We start from the raw sequence: 11852 nt of genomic DNA, 5'->3' as shown, positions 1-11852 counted from the left end.
TCCTGAAGCTTCCCAGGCCTGGGAACTTTGCTGACCTGTAGGGAGGGCCTCCGAGGGGAAGAGGCAGCTCTCTATGCCCATCCCCTCCCAGAGGGGCATTTCCAGATGTGTTGGGTGTCTCTAAAACTCCCTCAAGCACATAACATTCTTAACAACACCAAAAAGGAGCATGTACACCTTTAAATTTATTCCTTTTGCTCAACAGTGTGTGTCTGTACAGAATCAGAGGTACCCTCAGAACCATCATGGACGGTCTTGGTCAGCTGGGCTGAGAGATTCCTAAGTCCTCTCTGCCAGGTCCTGGTTTGTCACAATGAATGGTGGCGGTATTCCAAAGAGGGGTTCCAGGCTTCTCCCCATCTATGGGGGTATCTTGTCCAACTCCTTTCCAGCAAAAGTCTGCTCTTCTCGGGGAAAGGAGAATCTCCTTGGGAAGCCAAGAGGTGGTTCTATGCTCAGCCATCAAGAGAGACGTGTTTCTGCTTTTCTGTCCACAAGGGAGGCAGCCCTGCTTCCCAAGCCCTCAGGGAAGGTGCGCCAGGCCTGACACGGTGCAGCCACTGGGCGAGCCAGCCTGCCCCAAACCCTGAAGTAGGGAGCTGGATTCTCCACTGAACAGCTGACTTTTCAGGTCCACTGGCTTCCGTCGCTTGATTCCCATAGAGCGAAGCTCTTAGATGGCTAACTTTTCATTAGGCGCGTTCCGCCCCCCACCCTCGCAGTCAGGTGTGCCCCATAACCGGCTCCATGGACAGGCTTCTCAGCCTGTCCCCGCTCATCAGGCAGCGTCTCCAGGGTCCTCGCGCCTTCGCGGTGAAGTCCTCGCCTTGTCGTTTCCGTCGGGCAAGGCCCCCACGGCGGCAGGCTCCCCGGGAGGGTCCACGGGCCGCACGAAAGCGCCCAGGGATTTGGCGTGAGTCGAGTTGAGCAGCAGGAGCTGGCGCCGCCCGCGGCGGTACAAGTACTCGATGCGCAGCACGTCCGAGCGCGGCAGGCAGGCGTTCTGTCGGAACTCGGCGCGCACCCGGGCCTCGGCGCCCGGCTTCCCGCGGCCGGCGCGCAGCAGCTCACGGTACAGGCCTAGCACTTGCTTCTGCAGTCGGCTGTGCCGGCTCATAGCGGCGGGGGACGGCGACCCGGCAGCCGGCGGGGACGGAGAGAGGGTGGCGGGAGCGAGAGCCACTGACCGGACGCCGCCACTCGGTGCGGTCCTCCTCCCGGAGGCCCCGCCCCTTCCGGAGGTCCCGCCCCGCTCCTTCCGGCGCGCCCCCACGCTCCTTCCGGCGCGCTCTCTCCTCATTGGCTAAGGAGGCCGATACGGCATAGTGGGCGGGATTAGGAGCGGAACTTGAGCTTTGCTTTTTTTTTTTTTTTAACTCTCCGTTCCTGTAGGAAATCGGTGCCCTTGAGGGGACCTCTGGAAACACCTGCGTCCCAGAGAAGGGACCTTTAGACCTCGGGTCCTGACCTCACGCCTGGGGGCCCGAGGAGCAGCTTCCTAGGGCCAGGCAGAGAAAAGTCGGGCCCACCCACGTTTTGTCATTATTGATTACAGGCATCTCGGGAAGCGCCAGGCGTTCCCTGTCCCGGGGCAGATCCGAATCTGAGGGGACAGGTTCTGAGGAGAAGTCTCCGGGGGGTCACGGCCGGCCGGATCATTTGTCGGTGCTCTGGGGAGATGCACACAAGGTGTGGGCGCAAATATATATAATAATATAATTAATATAATAATGCAATATAAACATAAGTATATAATGTTATGTTACATATTTCAATGCTACATCATAATATTATAATAATAATTTCTATGAATAACATAGTATTATTTTATAATATAGTATACGCTGTAGTCTTGGTGTCATAGTGCCTTAGGCATTGGTCAGCTGTCGCAAGCCACCAGCTGCCCCTTGGTAGAAAGATGAGACTTTCCACGCTCATAAGGAGTGACAGTGTCAGAAACCCACAGGGGCAGCTGCCCCCGCCCTAAGGGTCACTATGAGATAGAATCAACTGCAAGGCAGTGAGTTCTAGTAGTATATTTTTAATGTAATGAAATTTTACTGGTAGTTTAGTATACTGTCAGCTAATTTATGTTATATACTACGTTTGTATACATTTTGTGAAAATTTTACAGAGCTCACACCAAGATTGTAAATATTTTGCATAGCTCCTTATTAGTTATTTTAGAATCTTGCATAATAATTGCTAGTTAATTCTCACAACTCTTAACAAGGAAAGTGAGAAGTAATAATATACCTTGTTCAGGTTCATGCCCTTGATAAATGTCAAAGCCAAGTTTCAAACCCAGAGGTTCTGGCCCCCAGACCTACTTTACAGGACATACTGCCTCTTCTGATTAAAACAAATGTACTTCCAAGAGGAATCACAGTTTACACTCATTGAGCAGTAGGGTGCGCTGTGGGCTAGGCACTGAACTGAGAACTCTTAGGTTGAAGGTTCAAGAGCACCAGCGGTTCCACAGGAGAAAGATGAGACTTTCTGCGCCCCTAAAGATTTGCATCCTCAAAACCCTACAGGAGCAATTCTACTCTGTCTGATAGTGTTGCTGAGTCCTGTCCCCCCAAAAAAAGCAAAGAAAAAAAGCGCCACTGGGTGGAGCTTTCATAGTATGCATCTCCCCACCCCCACCCCCCAGGAGAGCATGGAGCAACCTTGTGACTGAGTGCACCCAGTGGTGTCACCTGGGAAGATTCTCTCTGGTCACAGTGAATTTTTTCTTAAAAGCATTCTCTCTAGAACCTTTTTTGGGGGATTAATTTTTATTTATTTTAGAATTTTGTTTTTTTGTGATGGTCAATTTAAGAGAACAACGTGTAGCTGTGAAATTTTGCTTCCTGCTTGGGAAAAATGCTGCAGAAAATACTGTGATGTTGAACACAACTTACAAGGACAGTGCTATGGGAAAAACTAAAGAGTACGAGTGATTTTCTCTTTTCAAAAAAGGTGAAATGTCATTTGATGACAAACCTTGTTCTGGATTTATGCCAACTTCCCGAACTGATGAAAATGTTGACTCTTAGTGCATTTGGAGTTCGTTTTACCAGGTCAGACTGTTAATCAAGCTATTTAGAGGTTCTAAAAAGATAGTGTAGCAGTGTGTGACAAAAAAAATCCTGATTTGTGGCAGATGGGGGACTAGTTTTGCCACCACGACAATGCACCTGCTCACACAGTCATCTCAGTGTGTCAATTTTTGCCAAAAAACATAGCCTCTCTTGCCCCAGGTACCTGACTCACCTGACCTCACTCCATGCGACTTCTTTTTGTTTCTGCAAATGGAGAGGGACATGAAAGGACAGCGATTTGACGACAGAGATGAACGAGGTGAAGAAAAAAAAATGGAGGGAGGGAAAAAAAAGGAGGACCTGATGCAAAGGGCTTAAGTGGAGAGCGAATGCTTTGAGAATGATTGGGGCGGGGAATGTATGGATGTGCTTTATACAATTGATGTATGTATATGTATGGATTGTGATAAGAGTTGTGTGAGTCCCTAATAAAATGTAAAAAAAGAATAAGCTCCAAAGGGAAGCAGTGAATCCCTCTGAAAAACTAATTGAAGAGGTAGCAGTAGGGATACCCCATTAAAGTTGCAGAAGCCAAAAAAAAAAAAAAAGAAGAGGCACTCCTGACTGAAGAATTGCATCCTGAACTTTTTTGATCATAAACTGTAACCTGTTAACTGCCCTAATATACCCCATTATAGTGAATATTTTCTGAGTTCTGTGTGACCATTGCAATGAATTATTGAATCCCACAAAAAAGCAGAAATTGCCACAAGAGGAATGATTGATGTCAGAACTGGTAGAGAAGGTTGGAGGGCGGAGACACGGCTCACCTCCCCCTCATAGGAACCTGTCTTGGGTTGATGTTGAGTTTGATTCTCCTTATCCCTGTTGAACTCAGAGATGGGCAGACTCCATCCCGTGCCATTGTTACAGCCCATCAATTATACTCAGACATATTTAACAAATCATTTGAAAACTTTTGTCCAGTAAAAAAAATTGTCTCTACACACACAGACACACACACACACACACACACACACACACACACACAATGAGGGAGCTGCTGTCAGCCATGTAAACAGATGAGTTTGAAAAATATTTCTGAGAGTGGAATCACAGATTTGACAAATGTGTTGAGTGTCATGGAGAAGAGTGTAAAGGTGACACCGTTGTTTTGTTAAACAAAATACATAGCTTTTGGTGGGCGATCCTTTTTTTTGGGGGGGGGATAACCCCTCATAGACTCGATAGCAGTGAATTTGATTTTGTTTGTTTGATAGGTGGCTTATATTTTCTGTGAAGAACATAAATGCTTCTGATGTTTTCCGTGGATAAGCACACTGAGGTTGGGCGAGAGGCTAGGTTACTTGCCAAGCTCCCACAAGAAGTTTAAGAAGCCCAGGGTTTGAAGTGCAGGCACTGGCTTAGCTTCTCCACCATGTGATAGTTTGGCCACTCTCCCTGGATCAGCCCCTATTTCTGCAATAAGCCTTGAACTCACAGCTCTGTTCTAACTTCTCAACGTAAGAGCTTCGATTCCTTCTGCCCCTTGATGGAAGGACTATCCATTTGGCCTGCTCAGATTCCATTTTTCCTGCTGCCGGCCTGCCTCCATGGCCTTTGGGGGTCCCAGGCTACTGGCATCTCCCCTGGATTTCCATCCTCTCCCTGTCTGACCTCTCTCTACCATCACTGAAACTCCCTTCCCCAAGTCTCTCCTCTCTCAACAATGTGAATGACAAAATCCAGTCCAAATTACTCCTGTTGCCCATGCATGACTTTCGCTCTCCCCTTTCTGCACAGATAACTTGTCAGATGCCTTCTCCGCCCCTGCTGTCTCTCGGTGCTCACTCTTCACACCTCCTTGGGCTCTGAGGGGCAAGTCCATTTTTTAGCAACACCACAGCCTCACACTCCTCCCTGCTTCCTTCCCCTGCCTAATGGCAGGTCACAGCTCACTTGTCACTTCCTTCAGGAAGTGCAGCTTGTCGTGGTGTAGTGGCTATAAGTTGAGCTACAATCTGAAGGTCAGCAGTTTGAAACCACCAGCAGCCCCTCAGGTTGAAGATGGGGCTTTCTAGTCTTGTAGGTAGTTGTATCAGAAATTCACAGGGCAGCTCCACCCTGTCTTGTAGGGTCGCTGAGTTGGCATCGACTGGATGGCAGGGAGTTTGGGTTTTCAGGAAGTCTACTCTGAGCTAAGCCAGGGAAACCTCTTGGGATGTTCACTGCCTGTTGCTGCTGTTATGTGGCACCTAGTAGATGCCACCTCATGGTGTCTCCTCGCGTGCAGAGCCACGCAGCTCCCCTGCCTTCTCAAGGGTGTGCCTTTCAGAAGCGGAGCACCCAGCCTGTTTTCTGAGCTGCCCCAGGCTATGTTGAATTGTCAACTTTTGAACTAGCTAATAGTCAGGCTCCACCCAGGGACCCCTCGCACAGCCCCCAGCCCCAGCCCAGTCTGTGGGCCACACGCTTGGCTCACTGGGTTAGTCACTAGAGTTCAGCTGGCCTTGGGTTTGGGGGGGATGTCCTGAGACACTTGGGGTGTTGTAGAACCAGAGGGTCATGAGAGATCAGGCCCAGGACACTGAGCCAATGGAGGGCACTGTGAGGTCAAAGGATCATAGGAGAAAAGTTCAGCGTTAGAAGGTTCTGGAGGAACAGTGGGAGCTGGGGGGCGGGGGAATGTCAGCCCCATAAATTGAGACTAACACTAGCCACTGTAATGTCATCTTGTTGACTGCTGAATGACCTGTGTCCTTCCCCGCCCATCTTGGAAAGTCCCACTAGTGATTGATTTTAAAATGTACTCTTAGGTTCTTGAGATCAGAACTTTGTAATTAATAATAGTGTTCCTTTTGATGGTGTAACCAGGATATTACTATTTTTATTTTATTAACCAGGATGTTATAATCAATGCCGAACCCTATAATGCTTACTAACTAAAGAATAATAGCATTCATTTTGCTTTCTGCTTCTGTCTGTGCTGGCTTAAGTCCTAGACTTATGATAAATGGGTTTTTACCTTTAAAGATAGGCTGAAATGTCCACTCGTGACTGCAATCAAAGAATCACTTTTAGAGTGTAGCAGTCCGGTTATGGCCGCATACTCTTCTAAATTATCAAGACATTGTCATGGCTGTCACTTAATTGAACTCACAAGATCAATGCCGGGTGATGCATGGGTCTGGGCCAGGATTGGGAAGTGTCTCACCCACATCCCCTACATGTGTCCTATGGCTGCATAGCCATCCTTTACGCTGACGGTCACCGGGGCATGGAGGGCAGAGCCGCCAGGACAGGGCGGGAAGTCAGCAAGGACAGAGAACCAGTCTGGATCTTGGGACCCTGCACTCACCAGGGTGACTAGTTTGTAGGCAAAGGGTATGGCAGGGATGGGAACAAAGCCACGGAAGCCTCCGGACACTAGGCAGCAGGTGGCACCCTCAGGGGACTCACACCACCACATCCCTCCATCCAGGATGCAGCCTGTGCCGATGGGCAGGAGAAGGGTTGGCACCGGAGTCCCTGGAATCGTGGGCACACAGCGCTCCCAGCAGCCAGTCAGGCAGACGCATAGAGACAGATGCACAATCAGGTGCAAAAAAACCCTCATAAATAATGCCAACAAACAAAACACAGATCACAACACATCCCCAAGGACTAATTTCCAAAGTACCAGGCAAAATTAAAAAGCTCTGCTACTGGATCACAGCAACCTTCATGAGACAGAAAGATAGACATGTGAAGCTATTGTTTCCTGACATCACCTCCATGTAAGTCTATCTACTTCTGAAGGGAGTGCTTCCACCCCTCTAGTTCTCTAGAAGGAGCCCTGGTGGCACAGTGCTTCCACATTAGGCTGTTAAGCCCCAGGTCAGTCGTTGGAAACCACCAGCTGCTCCTTGGGAGAAAGAGGAGGCTTTCTGCTCCCATACAGAGTTATAGGCTTGGAAACCCACCGGGACAGTTCTACCCTGTCCTATAAGGTCACTGTGAGTCGGCATCAACTCCGTGGCAGCGAGTTGGGTTTTGAGTTTGAGTCTTCAAGAACAAGGGGTTCTGGTGGCATAGAGTTATGCATTGGACTATTAACCTGAAAGTCGATGGTTCAAACCCACCAGCTGCTCCGTGAGAGAACGATGGAGCTTTTTACTCCTATAAAGATGTATAGTCTCATAAACCTAAAGGGGCACATCTGCATGGCAGTGTAGGGCCTCTGTGCATTGGAATTAACCTGATAGGAGTGTGTTTGGCCAGGATTGGGGAAGTCTCTCACCCATATCCCCTGCTTGTGTCCCCACACAGCCGTCCTCAAGTGTGTGGAGTGTGTTCTCAGGCCTTTTAAAAGCTGCCCAGCCTCAAGTAATAATTAAGAATCCAAAAAAAAAAAAAGAATCCATTGAGATATCTTTTTTTATTCCTCTACGGATCGGGGGAGTTTGCTAAGTTTCACTAATTGTTCCCCAAAGTGAGTCCTCTAGGAAGGAGAGGGATCAACACAGTAGCTGCAATGACGGGCTCCAATATAATAGCGATTATTTCATTCTGCTGTGCATAAGGCTGTGATGCGCTGGAACCAACTAGGCAGCATCTAACGACCACTCCACTACCTGGCGGCACGGTTGAGTAAGCGGGGGGCTGCTAACTGCAAGGTCAGTGTAGTGCAAGTCATTCCACGTTCCTCAGACAAAAGATGAGGCTATTGGATTCCATAAGGATTTACAGCCTTGGAAAGCCTAGGCAGAGCTACCGGGAGCCAGAGCTGACTCGATGGCAGAGGATTGGGTGTGGTTTTAACTCTCTGCAGAATAATTATGTGCTCCTTGATTGACACCACGTCTAAAGAGCAGTTTTGGCATCCCTGAGGGGTTCAAGTCTGGTTATTTTAAAATATCCGTTGATTTTAGGGAACACAAAGAAGTCTGAAGGGCACGATCAGGGCTGTATGGTGGATGGAGTCAGGTTTACTAGTGAAATTCTCCTAGGACATTCCTTGAGACCCTCCAAGAATGGGCAGGTGCATGGCATGATGGGACAATTTCTCATCAATGCAGTTTTCAATTTTCTTAAAACTTCTTCATAATAAGTCCCCATGATCACCCTCTATCTTTTGAGAAAATCTGTCAAGATTACCCCTTTAGAATCTTAAAGGCCCCTCACCTTGACCTTCTGAACGTTGTTTTTTTTTAATCTCTAATCAAAAAAAGCAAACCAAACTCACTGCCATCAGGCCAACTCTGACACATAGTGACCTTCTCTCTGACTTGAACTAGTCCATCCTGTCCCCCCAGAAGCCACTGTGAGAACTGGACCTTTGCATTTTTTGAAGGCACCTTAACAAGATTGCACCAGTCGGATACTGAGAGAACTTGTCTGCAGCCATCCGCTGATCACAGACATGTTTGCGTGTATTTTGTTTGGAATAGACCTGTGCATGTGCAAGCCTGGCTCATACTGCACCTTTTGAGTTACCGTCGCATATAAAGAGTTCATAAGAATAGGGAAGTCCAATGCCCACTACAAAAACCTGGGGGAAAGGCTATTCACAGAGGCAGTGAAAGAAGAGACACGAATGTTTCTCGGGCCTTTTAAAAGCTGCCCACCCTCAAGTAATAATTAAGAATCCATGGAGTTATCTTCTTTTTCCCCTAAGGATGGGGGGCAAGTTTGATAAGTTTCACTAATTGTTGCCCGAATGTCTTCTGTTATTTCAGCCAGGAGCTGATCAAGCTTTGAACACTGCCTTTGGCTTCTGTGTTTCTTTAGGCTCCTGTACTCTAAGGACTCTCGTGGAGTGTTCATGGGTGGTTGGGAAAGCGCTGAAGAGCCTGATGTTCCAGCGTGGCCAATGCTCCCCTCTTGGAGTGGACGTTAATTATTATATGGCAGATGTACCTGCTCATCTGCCTGGTCCACCCCCCGCCCCCACCGGTGGGTATTACTCCATTCCAGAGCAACTGGCTCCTAACTCCCCACAGTGGCCCTTAACTAAACAACTCCAAGTGACCCCTACCTCCCAAACAGCTCTGTCCATCCACTGGGGGTCAGTGTCTCCCCAGGGACCCAAGAAGCCACCAAGCTTATTCCTGCCCACCCATGATTTTTTCCTGTTTTGTGTTTCACCCCTTTGTCTTTGGGAAACTCACCCTGTTTTCGGTCTGTGCAGTTTCCCAGGTGATCTCTTTATCCTCCAGCTCTAGCATTGGGCATATGTCCCAGACCTGGTCAATCAGAGACAAAGCAGAGGGCTCCCGCCCTCGCGCCCCTGTGTTCTGTTTGCTGAAGAGCTGAACCCAAGTCACGATGCCTTTATGTGACAGTGTTGTATGATCTTTGGAGGTGAATTATTCAGTCTGGTACCATCCTCCTGATTGTCCAGCGTTGCGGCTACTGTGCCAACCCGCTTCATGGTTGAGTCTCCCATGGCCTCCCCTCCCCTCTACTTCTCCAAACTAGATGGAGATAGGCCCCTGATGTTCCCCAGCAAGCAAGGCAGACAGTCCTCAGTGGTGACCACTGGCTTTGATTGGCTAGTTTTCAGACGTAGACTACTCGGCGTCTTTCTTGTCTGTCTTAGTCCGGAAGCACTGCTGAGACCTGTCCAGCATAGGGGATCCTGCTGATATTTGAAATACTTGTGGAATAGCCCTCCAGTGTCTTAGCACCATGCAAGCCTCTACCCTATGACAACTGGACGGCTACTTGAGGCTTCTGCTAGAACTAAGGAGAAAGAGATGCTGTCTTCCCGTTGAGATTTCTTCGCTCTGGGCCATAAACCAGAAGCAGGGGGAAAACACCTTTGTCCCACCCTCACCCCCATCTCTCAAGAGATGGCTTGAGAAAGAGGCTCTCTCCAAATAGCGCTTCTCTGTCTATTCCTTAAAATGAGTATTTTTAGTTACCCACATGGTCACTCAGCTAAAGATACATGTCCCAGTCTTCGCTGCAGCTGGATCAGGTCTGCCCACAAAGTTCTGACTAAGGAGAAGTGAGCAGAAGTAACACATGCCACCTGGGGTCATGCCCTTACCAAGAAGCAGCCTGAACTCTTGTCTCTGCTTTTTCTTTCCATTTTGCTTGGATGCCTAAGTGGTAGGTGGCACAGCAAGGCAATGCCGCCGGAAAAGCAGCTCTCCAGGTCGGTGCCCCTGACCTGGAGCGACGGAGCTAGTTATGCCTGGACTGTTGGTGAGCGAGACCAAAACTTGGATCAAGTGTAAGCTCTTTGGATCGATGGCCTACTTCATGTAGCAGCTGCGGTAGAGCGAAATTCCTTCCTATGGCCCTTCTACCCCGTCTCTGTGAATCCCACTGAGTGCCTGGGTGGAGCATGCAAACAGGGCGCGTGTCACACCAACCGAGGGGATCTGTCTTCATTCCCACTCCTCGGGTGATAAGGAACCATTTATGAAGCAGCGGCAGGGAAGGAGAAACCCCGAGAGCCTGGGAAAAGCACAATCGCGATCTCTACATGAAGTGGCCGAGGCTGCCGAGACCAGATCCCCCACTGGCTGTGGCATGGGGACTGAGGAGAGACTGGGGAACCTTCCAGGCCCGTGGAGGCCACGGCCAAGGGACCACGTGGTTAAGAGACTAAAAACCACAGAGAGCCCTGCCTACCATGTGGCTGAGATGCAGAGAATTGGAGCGAGACTTGGCTGCTGGTTGAAGAAACCCATGACAGTATCCTTCCTGTCTGCTGATCCTGACTTGTGGTAGTCTGTTAACTTCCCGAAACAAAACCAAACAAAACAAAACCCTTAATTGTGAGTGTTGTCTGTGAGTTCTGGGTGGCCATTGCAATGAATTATGGAGCCTGGCAGACATGTCCAGGGGAGTGGGAGGCAGGGTTGGTGTAAGAAGAGGTAGAGGAGGATGGAGGGTGGAGGCATGTCTGGCTCCTGCCTCTGGCAATAGGGAAGCCGAGGAGGTCAGAGATGGTCTTCTTGGTGTTTACCACAGAAGTCAGCAAAGAAAGACATGGTGAGGGTGGGGGCGTGGGGGAGCACACGGGAAGATCACAAGAAACTAAGATCTGGTGACATCTTTCCAATCCCGGATTCCTGACAGGCTGGAAGGCCTCGTACCTGTTTAGAAGGAAAAGTGAATTCGGTTTCCTTTGGGATTTAAGGTAGGGGGCGTCGTTTCCTATCAGACACAACCCCGAATGCGGACAGATCCAGTGTGGTTGAGAGAACATCTCAAGACAAGGGGTGGGAGAGCCCAGCACCCGAGACCTGGTGCAGGCTCACCAGAATGTAGTGTCCACTGTGGGAGCAGCTACAGTGGTCCTGGACCGCACAGTTGGAACCGTCAAAGATGAAGCCAGGGTCACACTCAGAGCCCAATGGCACTGTGTGGCACAGTGAACAGGGCTGAGGGGCTGGGTACAAGTCCCCTCACAGATGCTGTTATGCTGCTGGGGTGGGCAGGTAGGCCGACGGCAGAGACCAGTACTTAGGACCCTATCTCCCCACTCTAGTCTCACCTTCTGCTCCAGGCAGGCTATCTTCCCATCTGATACTGTTTGTGGTACTTATATAATCTGCTGTCAATCTGAGAGGGTTATGAGTGAAGGGGTGGAGTCTGGCCTGTCAATCAGGCCATAGCCAATGAGGCCTCTGTGTGGGCATGGCCTTCTCCTGAGGATTCTGGGAACTCCAGTGTTCCTCCTTGGATGCAGGAGACACTTTCTCTCTGCTCACTCTCTGAGAGACTCTCTCCTAACAAGACACATGGAACTATGCTGGTGCCCTGAGCTGGAGAAGCCACGTGGAGACCCCTGTGAGCGCTGAGATGCTTACACTGTCAATGGAGCCATAA

At 49.4% G+C, this 11852-nt stretch overlaps 1 protein-coding gene across 1 annotated transcript; it reads right to left on the bottom strand.

Annotated features, from left to right (window-relative positions):
- Positions 1 to 201: 201 nt before the first annotated feature.
- Positions 202 to 1222, bottom strand: SDHAF1 (succinate dehydrogenase complex assembly factor 1). The gene is given in 2 exon segments (XM_075537356.1): positions 202 to 816; positions 818 to 1222. Coding segments are annotated over 2 exon segments (435 nt in total). The 5' UTR covers positions 1118 to 1222; the 3' UTR covers positions 202 to 681.
- Between the last annotated feature and the right edge of the window lie 10630 nt (positions 1223 to 11852).

Source organism: Tenrec ecaudatus, chromosome 18 (genome assembly GCF_050624435.1).
Source record: "Tenrec ecaudatus isolate mTenEca1 chromosome 18, mTenEca1.hap1, whole genome shotgun sequence".
Lineage (NCBI taxonomy): Eukaryota > Metazoa > Chordata > Mammalia > Afrosoricida > Tenrecidae > Tenrec > Tenrec ecaudatus.
Note: the sequence above shows the minus strand (reverse complement) of the source record. Positions and strands in the feature narration are given on the sequence as shown.